This window comes from Falco rusticolus, chromosome 10 (assembly GCF_015220075.1).
Source record: "Falco rusticolus isolate bFalRus1 chromosome 10, bFalRus1.pri, whole genome shotgun sequence".
Lineage (NCBI taxonomy): Eukaryota > Metazoa > Chordata > Aves > Falconiformes > Falconidae > Falco > Falco rusticolus.
The window spans coordinates 35,189,899-35,211,863 of record NC_051196.1 but is presented as its reverse complement, the minus strand read 5'-3'; the positions used below and the strand labels follow the sequence as shown (position 1 = coordinate 35,211,863).

General features: G+C 42.5%; 1 protein-coding gene across 4 annotated transcripts in view; it reads left to right on the top strand.

The window, feature by feature from the left end:
• Window positions 1–2,569: 2,569 nt before the first annotated feature.
• The window catches only part of LOC119155029 (transient receptor potential cation channel subfamily C member 4 associated protein), a 38,707-nt gene continuing 19,311 nt past the window's right edge, over window positions 2,570–21,965 (top strand). Inside the window, exons 1-7 of one of the 4 annotated variants that reach the window (XM_037403171.1) lie at window positions 2,570–2,731; window positions 12,519–12,647; window positions 12,912–13,028; window positions 16,004–16,061; window positions 17,213–17,268; window positions 18,886–19,014; window positions 20,184–20,385. In XM_037403171.1, coding sequence (XP_037259068.1) covers window positions 2,597–2,731; window positions 12,519–12,647; window positions 12,912–13,028; window positions 16,004–16,061; window positions 17,213–17,268; window positions 18,886–19,014; window positions 20,184–20,385 — 826 coding nt within the window. In that variant the 5' untranslated portion in view covers window positions 2,570–2,596. Of the gene's footprint in view, window positions 2,732–3,222; window positions 3,293–12,518; window positions 12,648–12,911; window positions 13,029–13,712; window positions 14,735–16,003; window positions 16,062–17,212; window positions 17,269–18,885; window positions 19,015–20,183; window positions 20,386–21,965 lie in introns of those variants that run through there. The other 3 variants (XM_037403172.1, XM_037403174.1, XM_037403173.1) reach the window with 3 other exon arrangements.

Here is a 21,965-nt window from a genome sequence, read left to right as displayed (position 1 = left end):
TGGAGCTATCGTTAGTGGCTCCTTGTAACCATAAGGTTATCTTTTTCTTTTCCAGCTGTTCATACCTCACAAGGTATTCATTGTATAATGTGTGGAACAACAAAATGCAGGCCTTCTGGGATGGTTTCACTCAGTGCTCGGTCCTCATTCTCTCTCGGTACTGCTCCACCCATGAAAAAGAGGAAAACAAAGGATTTGCTTGATAGGCTGCAGGTTACCAACACAGTAGAGCTCTGCTAACCATGGCATTCTGGTACCCTCACCTAAGAGGCTCCAGTAGCAGAACCAAGGGGTAATAGCCTTAGGACCTAAGATCTTAGCTCAGCACAGCTGGAGCTGAAAGAAAGCTACTGTTCTACTGCAAGTAATTAGATGGATCTTGATTAGTGCTATGGGATGGATGAGTCAGAATAACACAAGACAGCCTTAATTTTGGTTTGTTACAGAATTTGAGAGTGACTACCATCTTACTAAGATTTTCTCGTAACAAAAAGAATTGTGATGTGATTTCTTAGGATCTTGTCTTTTCTTTAAATGGAAAACTATGACTTGGCCTAGCTGTAGGGGGGAAGAGAGCATGCTTGAGCCTTGGTGATGTGCAAACAAGCTGTGCTATTTCATAGGCAATGTGATGAAGGACAGATGTTTGAGCATCTCTGTAGGGGATGGCAGGATGAAATCGTTAGTGGCTGCTTGTCTCGCTAGACATGAGATTCCATTCCCTGTACATATAATGTAAGAGGTTCTGCTGTTAGTGGGAACTTGATGGATTCAAAATTACTGTCACAAATCAGCTAGTAAAAAGAAAAGCTAAAACATGTGGTTTCCTGCTGCCTTTCCTCCCAGGAGCCTCACAATGAAGGGCACCTGTGGGAAGAAACGGCAGGTCTATTCTGGCATATTCCAGCTGGAGGGAGAGCTACAATCGAGCAATATGGTGAGTACTTGGTCATGTTAGCAGAATGTAGAGAAGTTTTGTCAGGAATCCAAAAGGAGATGTGTGTGAAACACAGATGGGTAGTGGCAATTTTGGATGGCTTCCAAATGAGGCAGGTCAGTGCTGAAAAGGTCCCACCTAGTGCATACTTGTGGCATCTGTCAAAGGCTGGAAGGAAACCATGGATTTTGGTTGTTTCTGTGCTATCTTTCACCACTCAAAGTTTAGCATTTGCTGTTGATGCCATACTTGTAATTGTGGTTGGTTTGGTATTTTTTTTCCCCCTCCACTCTAAGCAGCCTGCAAAGCCCAAAACTTAAAGCCAAATTTTCTGAGGTATTTCTGAAGTAATTGTTTGAATTTGGAGAGGCTGTAGGTTGATGAAGTCAGACAAACATCTTGTGAAAGACTATTTTAATGGAGCTAACAAAGAAGGTAGAACAAAAAGAGGCAGACCTTCACACAGATTGCTGGCAAATGGCAAAAATCCCAGAAAGCAAGAGGGGCGCAGGGGAAGCCCTAGGAAAGGGGACAGAGAGCAGCCTTTTGTATCTGAGGCAGGGTGGTTGTGCAAGTGAAAGGACTGCCACGTTTGTGTTTCTTCAATTGCAGTGCCTGGTGGCTTTCTGTGAACACAATTTATCTGAACAGCAAGTCCTCCATTAGCAGATCTTGCTTCTTACAAATAAAGCTGGGATTATCATCTAGGCCCATATGGTGGTGAGAAGAGATGCAGGATGTGATGCTCTCAAACTCAAATCCATCACCTGGATGCCATGACAGCACTGGTTTGGCAGTGCTGTTAAGGGTCATGTTAATCTCCAGTGTCTTTATTGCTTTCTATTGCTCTTGTACAACAAAGGGAACTTAAAATGGAATATAAATGAAGGTCAGCTTTTAAAACTGTCACAATTTTGGGCACCCATATTGTATGCTGCATTCCTTGCTGTCTCGCGGAGACCCAGAGCTGGGGTGCTGTGCTGGTGACACCCCTTGGGTCCCTTGGAGCTGTTGCCTGCCTGCGCCCTTAGTCAAGGCCTCACTCCCAAGTATCTGTCTTCTCCATGTGCTGTGTTGTCTTTTGCTTGGTTTTGAATTTTTTTATTTAGGAATTTACACTGTTTTGCTTTGGTGTGGTGAAGAGCTCCTGCCTCAGAAGTCTATCGAGTCCAGTTTTCTCCCCTCTTCCAGGGCCAGGGCACCTCTGTGCTGACGGACTGTCCTGCGGCCTGGGCTCTCCCTCATATCTCTTATGTTGTGGTTTCTTTCAGTTGATTCCAAGAGCTGGCGGGTGCTGCGCCAGGGATTCTACTTTTGCCTCTGTGCCTGAATCGCTCGCCTTAGCTGGTGAATTTATAGTAAATGTAGTTGCAGAGCACATGCGGGTATTTTAATGGCAATAAAACTTGGGCGTGGAGAGCGGTGGCTCCTGTCAGGGCGGGGGGGGGCGGGTGTCCTCCTTCCCGGCATGCTCCGCGGTGGCCCCGCGCATGCGCGCCCCGCCCAGCCGCACTACATTTCCCAGCGGCCCCCGCCGGGCGGCGCAGTGCGCACGGGGCCCGGGCGGGGGCGCTGCGGCGCGTCCCTCGCGCCGCTCCGTACAAAGCGGCGGGGGAGGGGGCGCTTCCTGTTTGTCTCCGGCCGAGCGGAGGAGCGGCCATGGCGGCGGCGGCGGCGGGGGGCCCCGGGCCCGGTGGGGGGGGCCGGCGCGGAGCCCGTGCGGCGGCCACCAACATCCTGGCGCAGCTCCGCCACGGGCAGCTCAGCGGCTGTGGCCTGACGCGGGGGGCGCAGGTACTACGGGATGGGGGGAGGCTCCTCCGGCGGTGGGGGTGAGCTGGGCCCGGGGGCTGGCGCGGCTACCATGGGGATAGGCAGAGCTGTGCCCGGGGGCAGGGGCGGACTGGCGGAGGCCTGCTGCCCATCCTGCCCTGAGCCCACCCCCCCGGCTTCGGGCAGGGCCTGCAGATCCGCCTGGGAGCCCGGCCCGCGAGACCTTGCTCCGCCGGGGGCTGGAGGCGGGTGTTGGCCGGCCCTGGCGGCCCCTCGGCGGGGCTCAGCGCCAGCCTGGGGCTGTCGGGCCCCTCCTGGAGCGCCGAGGCCGGTGGGAGCCGGGCTGGCCTAGCGGGGCCCGCCGCCGAGGCTGCTGGCGGGGGGGGGGCGGCGTCTGGCAGTGCCCTCTCTCGGTCCAGACTGGGGGCTCCCCAGCCCCCTCTGCCCGCGCCGCTTTGGTGCTGGGTCAGGGGGCGGCCCAGAGCCTCACGCGGTGGGGAAGGAGAGTGTCTGTGGGCCTTCATGCGCCTTTCCCTCCTTCCATCCTCGGGCTCCCTGTAGAAGGACTGTGGAGCGGAACAAGTACGTGCCGTGCTGTAGAGGAGTCTTCTTCCTCTGCTGTTCTGGTTGGTGCTGGACGCCGTGGCTTTCTCCTGCAAAAAAAGGAAAGCTCTGCTTGCAACTGTAACAACGCGGCATCAAAATTTAGGATGTTTGGTGGACAAAGGCAACCTCTTGATATTAGGGCTTAGGCAACTTTTTATCTCTCAAATGGGACAGGCTTTGTGCTGGTGATTTTCCATTAAACTGTTCCAGACCTCTTTCAAATTTGTCGTCTTTCCCAGTTGATGATGCTGGGAAATACCGAGAAATGAAATCAACTTGTTAACCTAGGCTTGTGCCCATCGTGTGCTTATGCTGGCTTTTTCAAGAAAATGCTCACGGATAAAGGACTATTCATTTCTTTTTCCGAAGAATAATTGGCATTTATTTTACAGATTAGATGTGAAATGGTGCAAAGACTTGGAAACTGAAGTGTGGGATAAAGAACTTGCATTCGGGTGGTGATTTATTGAGCTAAAGTATCTTAAAAGAGTTGAAATGGAATTAGAAATGGGATTTGTCTAAGTGGTTTTCACTAGTGCAGACAACAATATTTTCCTTGATTAACAAGATTCTGAGCAATTACTAAGAGAAGATTTGTTTGTCATAAATGTCTTTGTGTGGTTCTGTAGCTGAGATAGGGAAAAGAGCAGGAGGTGATTTTTAACAGCTCTTTTGTCCCTATTGTACTGCTTGCACAGATACTAGTTTGAAGAAAAAGAAAATCATTTGCATGAATTTAAACCTGATATTGTCTCTCTTGAGGGAAGTTATTTCTGTGTGATTGTTTTAAGAGTATATTTCATCTACTGTAGGCAGAGTAGCTTGCTGTCTCGCTAACTTGCCTGTCCACCTCTGGGCTCATGCTGGCTCCTCCACGACCGTAGTGGTTTAATTCAGATAAACCGGTGATAACGTTGTGTGCCAACGCAATCTGTTAGGATGGTACCTCTGCTCTGAGCTTTGGTTCACTTGAGAAATGCAGTGGGTACTGTGTTTTAATTTGGGGCTTTTATGAATTGTTGGAAACAACTGCTATGGAAATGACCAGGCTTTTACAGTAATCGAGGAAACTTCTGCTAGTTATATCCTCCTCCTGGTAATGCCGAAGTTTGAGGTGGTTGTTCTTATTGCTAGGGTTTTGTTTGTTTCACTTTTTAAATCCAAGTGTCACCGTGCTGCCCTGAAAGACTTAAAGCTTGGATGCCTGGGGCTCCCAGTGCTTCATCAACGCTGTAGGAATGCATTCCTAAATCACCTGGAATAAGGGGGAGCAGGGAACAACTCCCTGAATGATTTTGAACTTTGCAAGTCGTCTCTGCACTTTTACCTTGAAGCAGTTTTTTGTTTGCAGACGGTCTAAATATAAGACACTTCGATGTAACTTTTAAAGAATTATAAGGCAATTTTGGGTGCTGTTCTTTATTTTTATTAAAATATTTGCAGTAATCCTGTAGTTGACTCCTCAGTGGCAGTGTGGTAGCCCTTGCTTAAGTTTCTCAACTCATTTGCTCCTGAAAAGCCTGAGAGCAGATCAGGTTTCCAAGCTGTTGTATTGGGGTCTAGAAGAACAAGTTAGGAGAATGTCCTTTGAGCTCTTTCTTCCTGCTTTTTCAAGGAAGTTTTGGGTCATATGCTGCGTGGACCCGAGAGGAAGAGAAACCTTTTTCAAGATTTTAATTCAGAGAAATTGGGAAATACCATTCCTTGCTGTGGCGCCTGCCATCTGAGTCGTGTTCTCCTGCAGTGTTGTCACTGTATTTCAGCGTCTGATCTCTGGGAGACAATTAGTACTCTTCTGTGGGTAGCAGTGTCATTTATTCTTAAACAAAGCTTTGTGTACTATTTTTAGGTGATCTCAAGATCCATTTTTGTATGAGCAAAGCAGGGTCTTATCTTTGGATTGGTAAGGATAATTGTTGACAGGCCTACATCAGAAAATTCATCAGTCTGATCTTACAGGGACATTACAGGTTTTTTGACAGCAACAGCCACCTGAATATCTGGCAGTTTAGAGGCCAGCTAAGGCTCTGAAATCTGGATCCATGGGTGTTCTTGCTGTACTCTCCTACCAGGAGCCATAGCTTTTTTGCTGGTTGGTCTCTTTTTCTTGTTATTAATAATAAGAAGATTGATGGATAAAGCATATTTCTGTAGGTATTGCCATTATTTGTTCTTATATCCATTTTAGGTGTATTGCTAGCATCAGCTGCTGCCCTGGACGCAGGCCTCAATCATTGGTGTCACATTGCATAACCTTCTATCAAGGTTTGCCCTAGTACAGAGTACAAAGCAAGTGAAAGGGGCTTTTCAGATATTGGTAAAATAGAAGCAGACCAACTTTCCAAAAGTGGCACATTTTCTAGTAAGGGAAAATATTGCTTGTGAGCTGCCTGGTCTGTAGTGCCTCTCCTGGCACAGCTGTGATGTGTGCACACAGGCACTGTAAATAATACCTGATGGCGTTTGTGCTGTGGTTCCTTGAAGGGAAGGGAACATTTTGGCTCAGCGGATCAAGCTTAAATCCCCTCAGCAAGAGGGCACGCACTTCATCTGCTGCAAGCCAACTGTGAAAAGCACGTATATAACATGAAACCAGAAGGTACTTTGGTGCAGCTATGTGAATCCCGGTAGACAGAGCAGTGTAATAACACACTAACCAGTGATTTGCTGGCAAACTAGCATGCTTCTGGTGCAGTCCCAAGAGCAGATCATCAGCGCTGGTCTCACTCTCTCAGGACTGCCAAGGCTTCACTGAAACAATCAGAATGGAAAAAGAGAGTCCATTTTTCCAGCTGTATTTCATGATCTGCTCTCCCCAGGAATAGATGCTTTCCTTAGCAGGATAGTCCCTATCTACTCTGAAAAAAATCTCTCTGTGGAAGGAAAGCATTTTCTGCCTCAGACATCCAGATTTCTAGCTCCTACCATTACAAGTTATCAGTAGTCTGTAGTAGTTTCCTAACTCTTGAGAAAATACTCTGTTTTCTGATTGATTTTGTTTCCTTCTTACAATAATACCACTAACAAAAAAAATTTCGCATGAATATAATCCACTTTAGTTCTAATTGTATGGGTCTTAGCAGGCTTATACCTCTTCAGCAGAGGACAGCTACTGAGAATCAGAAAGCCTGGACGTGCTTTCTCTGTAACAGGGACCAAAGCTCTGTCATACACTAAAAATGCTCAAAATTGGTAGTATCAGAGTTCAGTAGTCTTATTTTGGGTGACTGAAGAGGACTGCTGTAGATACAGTATTCCTTGCCCCTCTGCTTTTTCCTAGATATCCATACAGATTTTGCTTTCTTTCAAAATTGAAGAAGAAACTTGGGCAAGGAAAAAGTAATCACGGAGAAGTTATTATAATTTTACATGTTAGTTGATCTATTTTTCTCTGAGGGTAGGATGTTCAAAACAAACGATTAGTAGCTATGATTACTATCTGGTAGATTCTGTAGTGGTTTTGAAGAGCTGTTGGTGTTAAAGATCTGTGTTGGAGTTGTTCTGCTCTTGGAAACACTGGGGTTTTGAGCAGTAGTTTGGGATTCTTGGGCATGGTTAGACCTGGCTAGAAGGTATGACGGGTTTTATCCCAGGACACGATGTCCCTGGGCTCATGCCTTGCTTTTGGGCTGGCAGGGAAAGGATGGCAGGCTCCATCCAGGGTTGCGGAGGATGAAGAAACAGTAGTTACGGGAAACTTGATCTGCACTTCGAAGAATCAAAGAACTGGAGAGAGGCTAGAAATAGGTGCTCTTACATGGGCTTCTCCCAGCTTCACCAGTGGAATTTCTTAAAATTTTGTGGTTTCTGACATGTTCCTGATCAGAGCTGCCTGTAAAAAACCCAGCTGGTGACTGGCTGTGGTGTTCGCTGCCCCGCAGCAGCAGGGTAACAGTTCACAGCTTCTCCCTTGGAACACTTTCCAGAATCACTGTATAGGCCAGAAGTTGTGTTTCTGTAGTGTGCTGTTGTGTTAAAATGAGAACTTCAGGAGGGTCATTTGCCTCAGTTGTAGGCTTTTTTGTGAGAAGTTGTGTGAGGAAAGAGACAGTTTAGCCAGACTGATGCATCTTTCTTAGCGACTGAAAAGGAAAATGTAATAAGGAGCTGGCATGACAGGGCACTCCTCAAAATACTGAATAATCGTTCTCTTGGCAGTCTGTCAGAGATTACTTCCTAAGTATTACTGTTCAGAGGAAAACTAAATATTTAATTGCACAAATACTAGTTTCCTGTTTTTAAAGGTACAGCCTGAAAGGTTTGAAGGAAAGGATATGGAAAGGCTTTGATTTTATTAAAAATATGTAGCGGCTATGTGCTTACATCTGTTTCTTGAGATCCTTAATCTTGTGCCTCTTTCCTTTTAAACTTTCAGAACATTGGAATATATGCTTCAGAAGTGGTCATGGAAGATGCTGAGAATGGAAATTCTGCTTTTTTTTTTTTAAAGCACTTCCAGTCTTACATTAACGCATGATTACAACAAAAAATTGAATCGAGAAAAGCTACAACTGATGTGTCATACCCATAAAGTTTATCACAGCATGAATTCGTTAGTGCTGTAAAGGATACCTGGACACCTGAGTCACTATTTTTTTTTGCTTTTTGAAAGATCGCAGCAAAAAAACCTCCTGCAGTGAGTGTTCAGCAAGCCAGTGAAATGTTGGAAGGGCAAAATTTGAAGTAGAGACACAATTTTATTAGAAAACTGTTACCCCTACTCTCCAGAGTAAAGGGGAGGATTAGCTCATGGTATTTCTGCTCTTCAGTTTGTCAGCAACTGTGAGAAGACGTGGAGATGTGTCACTGACCACAGCTTAGAAAAGTGGTGGAGACAAGGTTAGGAAAATAAGAGGTTTACCTTGTAGGGTGATGAAAAGCATCACAGTGCAGGAACACAAATGGAAAGGAAAATCATCACTGGAAGGGGAAGGGATTTTGAAGCAATCATAACTACAAGAGATCTCAAGCCAGTAACAAATGGTTTAGCAATGCTCATAACGCAGTTCTGACCATGTGCAGGGGCACAGGCACAAAGCAGCCGAGGGGATAAGCTGCTTCTGTTGGAGAGGCTGTGTCTGGAGGATAGCAGTCATGGATAGGAGCATCAAGAGCAAATACTACAGCAAAAGTGGAGGGGGAGAAAAGAAAGGGGAACTAAACTAAAAGGGGTGGGTTTAGGTAAATTTTAACATATAACCTAATACAAGTCGGTGAAGTTTTAGGTATTGTTCATCATTATTTATAGACCATTGTGCTAAGGGATGCCAGGGTGTTTTAAAAGCATTTGTAACACAGGAGGATTAAAAAGAAATTTAAAAGAAATGTTTAATTTGTGTGTAATGTTTTTGTTCAGCCCTATGTATACTTTCAAGAAAAGTTATGCACAGAAGTTATTTAAACTCTGTAGTAGGAAAGTGTTCCTGTGGTAGTTACCAGTCTTTGGTGTAATCTCCTTGGAAATCCTGGGCTCCGGTCCTCTGGAAGATTTTAAAGAGAGACTACTCAGTCTGCTTTAACTTGCAGTCATGAATGGGCTTGATGACACATTTTTAACTCTCTATGTAAATCGTCTGGAAAGTCTTTCATTGCCCTTCCAGCAAATCTGTACTGCCATGGCTTCAACAGCACAGCTGGAGGAGGGGGAGATGGCTGGTACTGGCTGGGTATCTGATCACCTGGCTGGCTAACAGCATTCGGTGACCTGCCAGTGTGGCACTGGCATCGTACAGACCACTTCAGACTATGACGTTGTTCGGGAGCGCAGTGCCTGGGCTTGAGCTAGTGTGTGCCGTGCTGCCTTGTTTCAGAGGCCTGCCTGAAATATAACCGGTTCTGGAGAGCTGCAGTGTGCCGTCCTCCAGGTTTCTAGGTTTGTGATTCAAAACTTGGATATGTTACGGCAAACTCCTGAGAAATGGCTGAGTGGAGTCTTGGTGTTCGTACCGGTTTGGTTTACTGTACCTGGGTGGTAGGGCAGTTTTGACGCTGGTTCTTTGTTTTCCCAGTAATTGGTACTTGCTCTGTCTTCTTCTAATGCCAGCAAGGCATGACGGTTCATAACCCCAGCAACCATTTGTTAGGTAGGCCCTTTCTTTTAATTGATGCCATTTCCAGCTGGGTTTCTGCCACTTCCCCTTCTTGCTAGATAGTATCTAACTTCTCAAGCTATGTATGCAGTTTCAGATACTTTATCCAAAGCTATTCAGTGAAAGAAGATTTCTGAGAAATCAGTGTTGGATTGCACTTAACCTGCTTGGATGAGACCGAAAAATACTAGAGGGGCAAATGGGCCCCGAAAGACCCAGTGCTAATTTTGATGACTATTCAATAACGTCTGCCCAGACAGAGCAAGAAGGGAACAGGCTTTGCCTATAAATGAAAACCATTGACTAGCTACTATTACAGAAATCGTGAGATGCAGTTTTTAACCAGAAGGGCTGTAAAGACACTCCATACAATCTAATTGAATTTTAATCCCTCCACAGAATCCAAAATCTTTGCGTTGGCAAGTACCGCCCCACCAGAATGGAAATATTCAGAGCCAGGGTAACCTCGCAAATACAGAATAGGGACCACAAGCTAGAGCTTGCAGCAAAACCAAAGACATGTATTAAATCAAGAGAAAGAAAAAGGTTGGGTTGGGTTTGGGTTTTTTGTTTTGTTTTGGGTGTTGGTTGTTTTGGTTTTTTTGGAAAGCAGTTAAAAGAAGATGAAAGCAAGGAAACATTTGCTTCATTCTTTCAGAATTTCAGTTCTGAAAGTTTTCTGCAGATCAGCACAAGTGACTGCCTCTCAGTCTGGGACAGTGAGAGGAGGACCTACTAGTACAGAAGTGAGAATGGACCCTGACCCAAACCAAGAAGCATGCGTGTGATTAACAAACGCAATGTCAAGCCCAGGACAAGGTTTTAACGTTGATTAAGGGCTTTTGGCCTTTTTTGAGAGCACTTGGATGCTGAATTCTGTGCTGTGCTACTGGAACCTGAGATTGCAGCCCATGCATGTCATCTTTGCCTGTGGTATCTTCCACATCAGCCAGAGGCAGAGTTGGATTCTCTCCCTGGCATTTTGCTGCATGTTCTTTGCACTTTACCCAGCAATTAATCCAGTTTCTCGTGCCGCTCATGGGGTTGTGTACTCTTCCCACACCTGGGATGGGGCAATGGTGGAGCTCCTCTTGCATTCTCTCTGTGCTGGCTATTACAAGGAGAAAAGGAAATTTGTGACTTAGAAGGAGCTGACCCATTACCTGCAATAAGTCCAAACAATAAGAAGCCATTTCAACTTTCTGGTTTTGTCCTGCCATTTCTTGTGCAGATGGCCTCCTCAGAAGGAACTTGTGTTGTTCTCCAGCAGTGCTGTTGATTACTCTTATTCAGAAGTCAAAAAGCAGGGGAAAGTTAAAAACCGGAGAGAGTTTTATGTCCCAGGTTTGCTCGTGCTGCTTCAATCACCCTCTGTAGCAAGAAAACCTGATACTTCAAGAGCCTTGAAGTTCATATTCATCAGGAAAAGAGCCTCACGTATCTGGGAAGCTTAGAAGAAGGATGAGGACACATAGCAGCTAACATTGCCAGTCTGAGTTTTCATGTGCTTGCATCAGTTTTTCTGGTTTTCCTGTATGCTAACAAGCAGAGAAAAGGTTCAAATTCTCAGTCAGAAATTGGAGTATATTTGCATATAATTGTCTAATAAGGAATTGAATGGCCCTTTGGAATTGTACACTGAGATATATCTGAGAAGGATGTCTTGGCTGAAACAATGAGCACCAACATTTCCTGACTGTTAATAGTTAACAATGAACATTTAAGCAGGCTGGAGGTGAACAAAGCAAGTTAACCACAGAAAGGGGGGGGGGGGGGGGGGGGGGCGGGGAGGGGAGTGATTTATGCAGAATGAGAGCAGCTTAGAGGTTTAGGCCTAGGAGTAAAGGAAAATCCACAAATGTTGCATTGCGGTGCAGTCTTGCTGACGTGGGGATTGGAGCTTTCTTTATGCTTTTTATTTGGAAGGCATATAAAATTTTGTAAAACCAGCCAGAAATCCTCTGGCTGTAATTATTGTTGTCTGCCTTACCTTTCTGTGCAAGGATATGTCCCTGTTTTGGGGTTGGTCTAGGTACCTCTGAAGCGTTGTTAAGGAATGGAGTTAAATTTTGGTCAGCATTGACTGGATGGTGAATTTAATGAAGAGCTCTCCTTTACAGCATCTGCTGGCAGGAACCTGGAAGTCCAGCCTTCAAAACATATTCTGTGGATTGTAAGCAGAATATTTATTAGTCTTGTGCTGCTGTTTCATTTGTTTTCAGGTGTAAAATGTAGTGGTGAACATGGAGAAATGTTTTTTTTATATTTTGGAGAGAAGGAGGAAAATTGGAGAAAGTTTGCACAAATGTAGTGGCAGATGCTGAGGTCTTTTTTTTGCGGTTGCAGCCTGCTTCCCAGAGCATAGTGCCAGTGTTACTCTACTGATGCAGTTTTCGGTTTCCGTTTATAACCAGCCCAAGACTACAGAGGAAGTTTTTGTTGCATCTTTGATACTTTCTTCTGGAGCCTGCTTGTAAATCTTAGTGGTTTGGGTCATTGCTGTGACCAATAATGGCTTCAGGGACTTGGCTGAGGAAATACTCTTTAGTAGCTGAATGTAGCAAGTAATGAAGCCTTTCCATCTTCAGTGTTCTGTCTGCCTTAGTGTGGTGTAATTTGTGATAGTGTTAAGGGCACCTGTTTCCTCATGGAGTGACCTGTCAATTGGAGTTCTGCTGATGGAATTATTTAGAGACTAATGTGTTCCCATTTTAAAATATGTGATCAATATAAAAACATGGAACGAGATTAAGTTCTCTAAATGATAATATCTGCTTTAAGCCTTGTCCTGCTTAAGATACTTTGACCACCTGTGAAATTCTGCAGCTGCCAGTCCTGGATAAATTGCTGCACAGAAAGAAGCTCTGGATTTTGTAGTGGTACTCTCTAGAATAAACTATTTTTCATATATATTCTTTCCCTGGCATTTTGCTGCATGTTCTTTGCACTTTACCCAGCAATTAATCCAGTTTCTCGTGCCACTCATGGGGTTGTGTATGCTTCCCACACCTGGGATGGGGCAAGAAAAAAAAATATTCTGGGGAGGTGATGAGGTGGTTTTCTTGGTTATAAAGCATTGGATACGTGGGAATTATATTCTTCCTTTGTTGCAGATCACAGAGGCCTTGTTAAAGGAAAGAGATAAGCAAGCAAAATGGAATGGGATTCCCTTACTGTTGCAAAAGCTGTATGAACATAGCCACCCAAACAGTGATTTCTCCCAGTGCCAAAGCATCTTAAAGGTACTGTCTACACTGTGCTTCCTGAAAGCTAGGGGTTGTTTTGTTGTTGCTTTCTCTAAAAAAACTGTGACCATATTCTAACTTAATTTTTGCAACTGAGCGTATCTGTGAATGGGCTGGCAGGTAAGGGCTGGGAATGCATGCAGTTGATTAGTCAGTAGATCACAGATAGTTGGAGACAATTGTGTTTACACTGATGAACAGTCTTCTTTTTTTTAACTGTTTTCTGTTCTTTCCTTTGGTTTTTTTTTTTTCTGCATGCAGGAAATTTCTCCACTTCTTTCAATGGAAGCCATGGCATTTGTTACAGAAGATAGAAAAGCTGCTCAAGAGTCCACTTTCCCAAATACATACACATTTGACTTATTTGGAGGAGTTGATGTAAGTGTGTTTTTCAACAGTATCATAAAATTTCTGCATGATAGTGGTACCACTGAGAAGTCTGTGAGGTCTTTGAGACCTTTGAAGCTTCTAAATGTAAGCTACAGAATGACTTTACCATTTGTTGCTAAGCATTAGAATTGTACCTGTTTCTGTTAATCAAATGTGAAAAGCAGGTATTTTCTGAGGTATCACATCATCAAGAAAGAGGTTCTGTTTCCTATGTAATACAGAAGACCTGACTCTTTCTTCAGGCAGTCTGCTTTTAACCTAAAAAAGATGAGACCTCTAGGTTCTCAATGAAAACAGTTTCGAGAAAAATGCTACAGCTGGCACTGAGAATTCCACTTACCGCTGAGGGGTAGGTGGTGATTTTTTAAGCACATTAGCGCACTCTTTTAGCCAGGTTGTCTGTGTTTATTGCTGGCATGCAGTGTTTGCTGCTTCATCTACAAAAAAAGTTTTTTAAACAGAATTGCGAGGTTTCTGTAGATGTTCAAGCAATTTATCATTGTTTACTTGTTTTAATTCTATATTACACAAATCAAATACCCAAGTTTGCTCAGTGTTATGGTGACAGACTCTGGGATCTTAGCTTTCATTAGAAATGTATGATTTGTATTTTCTGGTTAACTAATTGACACTTTCTTCCCTTTTTTTTTTTTTTTTTGTCTAACTAAACAGTGTCTTTGCTACTTCTCTCTTGTTATACTTAGTGTGCCTTACTTAAGTAAAACTTGTGTTTAGGTTACGTTGTTTTGAAATGAGCACTGGTTTAGTTGCCGGTGTCCTCTCAAGTGAGGACAAAAATCTTCAGCTACCCAAGCAATTTAGAACATTGTATGAAAATGTTGTAAATTTCCCATTTTTTGAAGGGAAATAGTGATACTTCCTGCAGAAGTGCTTGTAACATAAGGATGCACAGAATAAGTGTGTGTCTTGAGGGTGGGTTTTTTTTGTTTTGGTTGGTTGGTTTTGGTTGGTTGGTGCCTTTTCTTGGGCTGGAGTTGGTAAATACCAGATACACTGTTACTGCCTGGTACTGTGGCTGGAGATCTGCCTGATACAAGTGGGTTTAATGTGGTTAAAGGCAGTGGTAGAAGCCAGTGCTGTGTGTGTGTTTTTGACAGTCCAACTCTAGGACTCTGGGACTTGAAAGGGAAGTAGTCTAATCTGCTGATTCTGTGTATGCCATGTGCTGATTCTGTGTTGCGGTATTTTGAACTGTGAAGTATGAGTAACTTTGAAGGACACTAAATCTGCAGTGTACTCTCTATGCTATAATGTGTGATAGTGTATTCCTTAAAATATGTTTGGATTCTGACAGCTTTTACACCCAAGGAAGAACAAAAAAGACATTTGTGTCTCCTCCCTTTATATGAATACGTGTAAAATATTACCCCAGAGTACAAACACATGAACTGATGATACACAAGCCTTGTGGACTTTGGACCTGAATGCAACCCCATTCCAAGAAATAAATCTCATAACTCCTTTTGTGCTCCTTCTGCCTCTGGTGAGGCACCCTCTTATCTATTCTCTTTCTGCCATTGGATTCTTGCGCTTCTTGCTGCATACTGTTGCAGTTTCAGTAGGATGGCTGAAGAAAGCCCTCTCCAAGGAGTGTCTCACACCACTGCAGTCCAGTCCCTGGAGTGTATGTGAGGAGCATACCAGTTCTGCAAGAATAAGGTGATAAATGCATGGTGGGTTATAGTATTGACCAGGAAAAATAAATACTAGCTGAAAAGGTCCGCTCTGTGGCAAGGCAGGAGAAATCATGAGTGTGGCCATCCTTAAAAGACAGACTTGTTGCAGCAGGTGTTCTTTCCCAGCAGAAGAGCAGGTGGCCTGCATCCCAAGTGCATAGGGTTATCTTTGGATGCTTATCTCAGGTACCAAGCCTCGAGGTGTGCATTCTCCTCCTAAAATGTAAGCCATTAATATGAGCACTAAGTTACTGCTGCAGTAATTTTTGTCCACCCAATGGAGCTGCTTTTACAAATGTTGCTGAAAAACATAGATTCCTCTTTAAAGTTGCTTATTTATTTGTCAGTGCTTAAAATGTGGGCAGTGCTTCCAGTGCTATCAGGTGTTTTCCTCTGTGTCTGGGTAGGTAGTTCATTAAAAGAAGGGTAAAGTTAAGCTGGGACAAATGGAGCAGGTGGTACAATGTAAGTATGTTGTTAGTTGGTATGACTTGACTGGGTGACTTAAAAATTTTAAGCTGAATTTTAGCACTAGGTGCTTTTCTCAATACTTCTTGCTGAAGTCTTCGGTTCCTTCTAGTGGCTAACTTATTTTTAAATTTTAAATAAACTGGTTTTTTTTTAAAAAAAAAAAAGTTTTAAAATAAACCAGTGGTATAGACTAGAACAACTAAAGATCAGTTCTGCATCTGTCGGAACTATAGTCCTAGTCTTGCAACACTAACGATTAACATTTCTTAAATAGAAAAGAGATGACACTTCACATATATGTCAGTGTATTTAAGTATACGTATAAAGTGCAAGTACAGAAGCAGTGGCTTGCTCTTTGTTGGTGAGATTAAAATCTGGAGCAGCTAAATTCTGTTATGTCTGGAATGTATTTTGGAGCCCAGTAAGATTTAAGGAGAGCCTTTGCAAAATGTGCATCTCTTTGCAGATGATTGCTGAAGATTCATTGTTTTGGGAAATGGATGATAGCCGTCCTTGATGTTATCTGGATGCATGTGAAGTTACATTGTTTGCATACTCAAATTCTTTAAAACCTGCCAGTGGGAGATTTAGACAGCTGTTACTATTTCTTCAGAGTAAATACAACTTTTTTGTCAGTGTAATTTTGAGACCGGTGGGGTTTTTATTGTAGGGCTTCCTTTTTTCATTTCTCTGACTTCAGCAGAGCAAGACTAAGTTTGGATTTGTTACTGACAAATTAATTGGTTATTTGTATCTCAGTGATTATTCCCTTAATTCTTTATCTTGTTGTTACAGCTTTTAGTAGAAATTCTCATGAGACCAACTCTTATTACACAGAAGAAGAAACAGAAAAGTAAGTAAATAAGTGTGGGTTTGATTTTATTTTTTTTTCATTCTTGCATTGTGTCCTCAATCAGACAGAAGTTATTATATTTTTCTGTTACTCTCTTTCAATACTAGCAATTTCCTGTTCCTAAATGAGTCATTGGTTTCTTTGTTCTCTGTAGTTCGTGATGGGATTTGGGACAGTCACCTGTTGCAAAGCAGAGCTCAGGAGTATTCATGCGCTCAGCATAACATTTTCTCAGTGCAGTAAATCTGCAATCAGTGGAAACTTTTTATTTTTACCGTGGCTGTAGCTACAATTAACAATTATTAATAATAAGCCACAAAACATTGCTTATGTAATGGGAGTTATAGAGATTGTGAGATAATGAAAAGTATGCTGTTTTCCTGACCTAGTCATAGTGACTACTAATTTCCAAATTGCTAGAAGGGGAACTTGCCAACAGGGTGCAGTAGCCTCAGCACAACTTTCCTGCTGGAGCAGCTTTGGTTTAATGTTTTCATTTCTCCTGCTTGTGATTCTGCTGGTTCCCTGAACTCTTCTGAGGGAAGGAAATATCATGGTGTGCTCCATGCCCATCAGCCAGGGAACTTCAAAGGTGAAGTAACTTGAACTTGAGGTAGAGACAGTTGTTATATGTCTGTACTGAAAACATAATTTAAATGTAAAAATGCTGGAGTAAATCAGATTGAAAGCTTTTCTATGAATTCCTGATGCTCTGTGGAAAAAAACACATGAACTCTTTTTTTTCTTTCTTTTTTTTTTTCCCCCATGCTTAATAACTGGAACTAATATATGTCTTAGCAGTTTCTCGTATTGGCAAATTTTGAGTTGATTTATGATATTTTTCCTAAAATACTGTTTACACCCCTGTTGTTTTCTTCTGTGTGTAACTAAGAAGTGCACTAGACCACAATACATCTGTGGCTGTGGTCCCAGGCAGTGCTGGTGGTAGTTTTGGAAGAAAGCATGAGAAAGGTCAGGTATAGAGTGTTTCTTCCTCAGGTTTCTATTCCACAAAGTATTTGCAAATGCGATCTGAGCTAGCAGTTAGCCTGAAATTCTCACCTGTTTTATAGCTATCCATAATCACTGCTGTGGATGTTAGTGTTCCTTGGCAACACATAGCTAGTGAGTGTCTGTTTTCTCCTTTGCAGTAAGTGATGACCTCATCAAGGACTGTTTAAGCATACTGTACAACACGTGTATATGTGTAAGTACAAATGCTGTGGAAAGGTGTTCTTCTGCTGGTAATGTTTTACATGTCTGTATGTTGTCTTATCAAGTCTCTTTTAAGCCTAATTTAAACTTACTCTGAAACTTTTCATTAAAATTCCTTCAGTCAAATATAGGACTGCCCTGTATTTTGATATGTTACTCAAATAGTTTCTGTTTTCTCAGCAGTGTTGTCAAGTTTAAATCCCCTTGTTTGCATCTTTCTGTATCGGTGTTTCTATAGGAAAGCCGTGTCAGGCTTTATATTCAAACTTAACATTTGAAACTGGAAATGAATGCCTGCTAACCTGAGCTATGGCTAGTCTTGTTCAGTAATGGTGCTGACAAAGCGTTTTAAGTTTGATCCTGCAACTCCTTAATGTGCTAAATATCCGTTCAGTTCAGCTGATGGCAGATCGGTGCTAAGCTAGATGCTGGGTTAAAAGGGATATTGAAATACCTTGCCATTAAAATTCTGAAGCTAAAAGCGCATGCCTCAGATTATGCATGCAGGGAACATCCTCAGGATTGTTTACTTAATCACATGATTTATTATGTCATAACCTAGGGAGCATTGTTTAACAGAAAGTAAAAAAAAAAAAGGCAGTTACTGACTTGGAGCTCTTCCAAAAACAGCCTAATCTCAAGAGTTGGAGTCATAATAGATCAGGTTCTCACTGTAAGTATTTGTTTACATAAGGGAGGGGAAAGACCAGAACGCTTTTGTTCTTCCCTTATGTGATTATTGGTTTTAACCACAGGGAGTGCAACTTTGTTGCAAACTGAAGAGCCTATGCTAACATGTTTACAACTTTGTTGCAAAGACCAGCTGCTGTTTTGGTTCAATGTTACTACTCTCTTGAATGAGAAGTGTGCAGGATCACAGAAATTTTGTGTGTGCAATATTAACTGTTCTTACGCTTACATGTAAATATTCAGGAGGTACCTAAGCTAGCCTGGTGAGCACTGGTGAAACATCAGTTGTGTTTAATAGACAGCTTTGTAAGTGGTAAGGATGTAGTTTTAAGTTGTGCTTAATTCCATAAAAGGCTGGCTGTGCTCTTAGCGGAGGTCAGCGCATGAACGCTGTCTTTAATGGTCAGAGCATGAAAGCTGGCCTTAATGAACTTGGTGATGAACCAGAGTTCATGTTATAGCATGACTCTTGGGTTCGTCAAAGAGTTCATTAAGGCCAGTGCTTGATTCCGTTGCTCAGACTGCCCAGCTGAGAGCAATGCTGATGGTTTAGGAGGAATCCAGGGAGTGCATTTACATACCATAAAATAGAGCTGGTTAAAATTTGTGTGGGAAGCCAGAGACAAGCCTCTCTGACTACTTCAAGGCATGCAGTGTTTACTTTTCATTCAGGGAAGCAAACAACTGCCTTGAGATGAAGCTTCTCACCCTGGAGCATGTAGTTTTTGCAGGCATCATGTTAACTTCAAACAGGGACTGGAGTTAGTTCTGGTCACCATAAACACAGTGTTTCCTGGTTTCAGGAATAGCTGATTCGATAACACGACAGCTGTAAAACTGTTCTGCGTGTGGCTGTAACATAGGAGTGCTCGAGGCGGGCTCTGACTCTGGGTCTGTGTGTGCATCTGCTGCTTTTTAGACAGAAGGAGTCACAAGACGATTGGCAGAAAGAAATGACTTTGTGTTGTTCCTGTTTACACTGATGACAAACAAAAAGACATTCCTACAAACTGCAACACTCATTGAAGATATCCTGGGAGTTAAAAAGGTTAGTTGCTAGTTTCTAAATTTTATTTGTATGGCTTTTCAGCCCAGTAAAGACAGCTGTTTCTTTGGAAGAGTTGCTGAAGGTAATTCTCTAAGCTAGCATTCTCACTTCTTGTAGCTAATTTGAAACCTGACTGTCTACAGTGATCATTAACTTCAATCACATTTCACATAGAAGCCAAATTAGACATGTGGTATCATACTTGTAATGCTTTTGCATAGCTTGCAGAGGATGGTGAGGGGCCGAGTGCCTAGCTGTCATTAAAGTACAAGCAGTATTTCAAATAAAGGAAATGAACTTACATAAATTCATTTTTCATCCTCACCTTCTGATGACACCTCAGATATTTTAGTAGTTTTCCTGACATCTGCAAGGCTTCCTGTGCTTCTCTCTTACCTTGGTGTTTCTCACCTCTCTGAGAAGTTGTAGGCTGGGGGAACAAGCCACTTAAGTCTTCTGCAAAAACTAGGCTTTTGAACTTGCTTGCCGGTATCATTACAGCTTAGTGCCCTGATGTGATGCAAATAAAATATTAGAGGTATAATACTGGGAAAACCCTGAATGAAATGTGACTGGACATTTTGTGGGGAGGGTCAGGATTCTATAACTTGTTACAGTTTTTAGAGTGAGGTTGAGAATTATGTACTTCCCGATACAGGCAACAAGCTTAGTTTATATGAATGCTTTTTGCTGAAAATTGTTTTAAATATCTTTATATTGAAAAGATCTTTTGATGAAAGACTGAGAAATACAATCTAGAAGTCCTCATCTGTGAGTCAAAGAAAATAGAGAAGTGGAAAAAGAATTGAAACTTTTTAGTATCTAAATTGATTTGTGTGTTAAATGAGGTTGTGAGTTTGGTTTTGGGGTCTGTTTGGGTTTTTTTAGTTAAAAAAAAAAAAAGCCCCCCAAATTTTAGGTTGGTACTTAGTCTTTAAAATATGGTTATCTATACTTTTGGAATTGATAAATGGAAGTGATACCAGTTGTAAATCACAGCTGTTTTCAGATTCTTCACTTGTCACTGCCTACTTGCTTCTCTTTTACTAACATTGAACTAAAACAGATCTCTCCAGGAAAAAGATCTGTAGCTGAAGCCTTCTGGCTGTTTCTGTGTTCACTCATTCAGCATCACATGTGACTTAATCAGTTGATGTTGCCTCCTCCAGGAAATGATACAGCTGGATGATATTCCCAATCTTGCGAGCCTTGTGTCCAGTTTTGATCAGCAGCAGCTTGCGAACTTCTGCAGGATCCTTGCTGTTACAATTTCTGAACTTGACACAGGAAGCGATGACAAGCACACGCTTCTTGCCAAAAATGCCCAGCAGAAAAAAAACTTGGGTCCTTCTCGTGCTGAAATTAATCAAGGTAATTTTTACATTATGAACAAATGCAGAAGAATCTCAATAGTGTGTAAAGTGTCCCTCTTCTCAATGTCACATCTGTAGCATATGTTTCTAGAGGATACTGTAAGTATTCTGTCTTACAAAGCATTTTTCTCCTCTAGCACTTTCCTGGAAACTTTGTAGCTTTCAGTGTCATGTGATGTTGGTAATTAGGTGAGTTAATTTCTATCATTTCAGCCCTCTGATGACCTGAGTGGCTTAAAATAATTGAGTTTGTTTTCTATCCCTCAGTCACTTCCATGGCTTTCCCTTTAGCAACTCTCAGTAATTCTGTGTCCTCCTTAAAATATGAATTCCAGAAACTGCATGCAGCATGGTTACTGTCAGAGCAGTTCCTTCTCTAGTTTTATCTGACATTGTCCTGAGCAGGATGTCTTTTTTTATCCACAAGTAAAGTGTGTTTAATATTAATCATGTTGCCCACCATTAGCACATGACCCTTGGAAATTTGTAGGTCTAATCTCAGCTTCAGCTCTGGGCACAGGGCTGCTTTACTTATTTCGTGGGGTACCTCTCAGATGCAGAAGTCTGGTTAGAAGGATGAGTATGAATTTAAGAGATTTACTTTAAAGTACCCTCAAATGTAGAAACTGCTGTTTTCAGCTCTTACTATGCTGAAAAGCTCTTGGGCTTGTGAAGCAGATGTTTGCATAGGCCCATGCAAACGAGAATTTTTGGGAAGTACAGAAAGAGGTTTTGGAGCTGGTTCTCAAATCTTCTAACATTTCGTGTTAGCCATGAACAACAAAGCTCCGTTTGTAACTGCTGCCACCTCTACAGCATCCACTGAGGGATGGATAGCATGATACAGCAGGCAGAAGCTGAGAGACTTTAAAGGGGGATGACGTATTGTCTTCTGCCCTGTGCTTGCCAGAGCTTGCTTGTAAAGAGCAATGGACGAGTATGTGTAGGTGTAGGTACAAAGTTTAATTAAAATTAGTTAAAGTGAACAAGCTTGGATCCTGCTGAGCTGAACTTAGCTAAGCAAATGGTTAACTGATTGGGTTTTGTTTGCATGATTGGAGACTGTCTAAGACTATAAAGCATATTCCATTTTAAAAATTTTATCAGAGAGCTTATTCTTTCAGAGATGGTACCAGCAGGCAGAATCTCAACACTCTTTCACATAGTGTTCACGGTCAAATTCTTTGTCCTTTTCTACTTGCATACGCAAGTGTGTAGTGAAGTGAAGGCTTAGCCATGTACCAATAATAAACAGGTTCTGTAATTAAGCTTTTCTTGTGAAAACTTTAGGACAAAATGCAGCTCCTAGCACCCCCAGAAGCATCTTGGAGGCCAGTGACTTCTGTCCTTGAACTGCTGTTTCTAAGGGTGCGGTTCCACAACAATTAAAACCCTCTGACTCTGGGCTACTATGACTTGTTCCCCATCTGTGTTGTTCCATGATGAGCTAATTCGGGAAACTAGTACTTAAAAATCTAACAGCTTTCCACCCAGCTACTGAAGTGAGCTAGTAAAATGAAGGAGGTAGCATTGCACAGAGGAAAGGGAAGGTGGACCTGCCCCTTCCAAGGGCTGCTG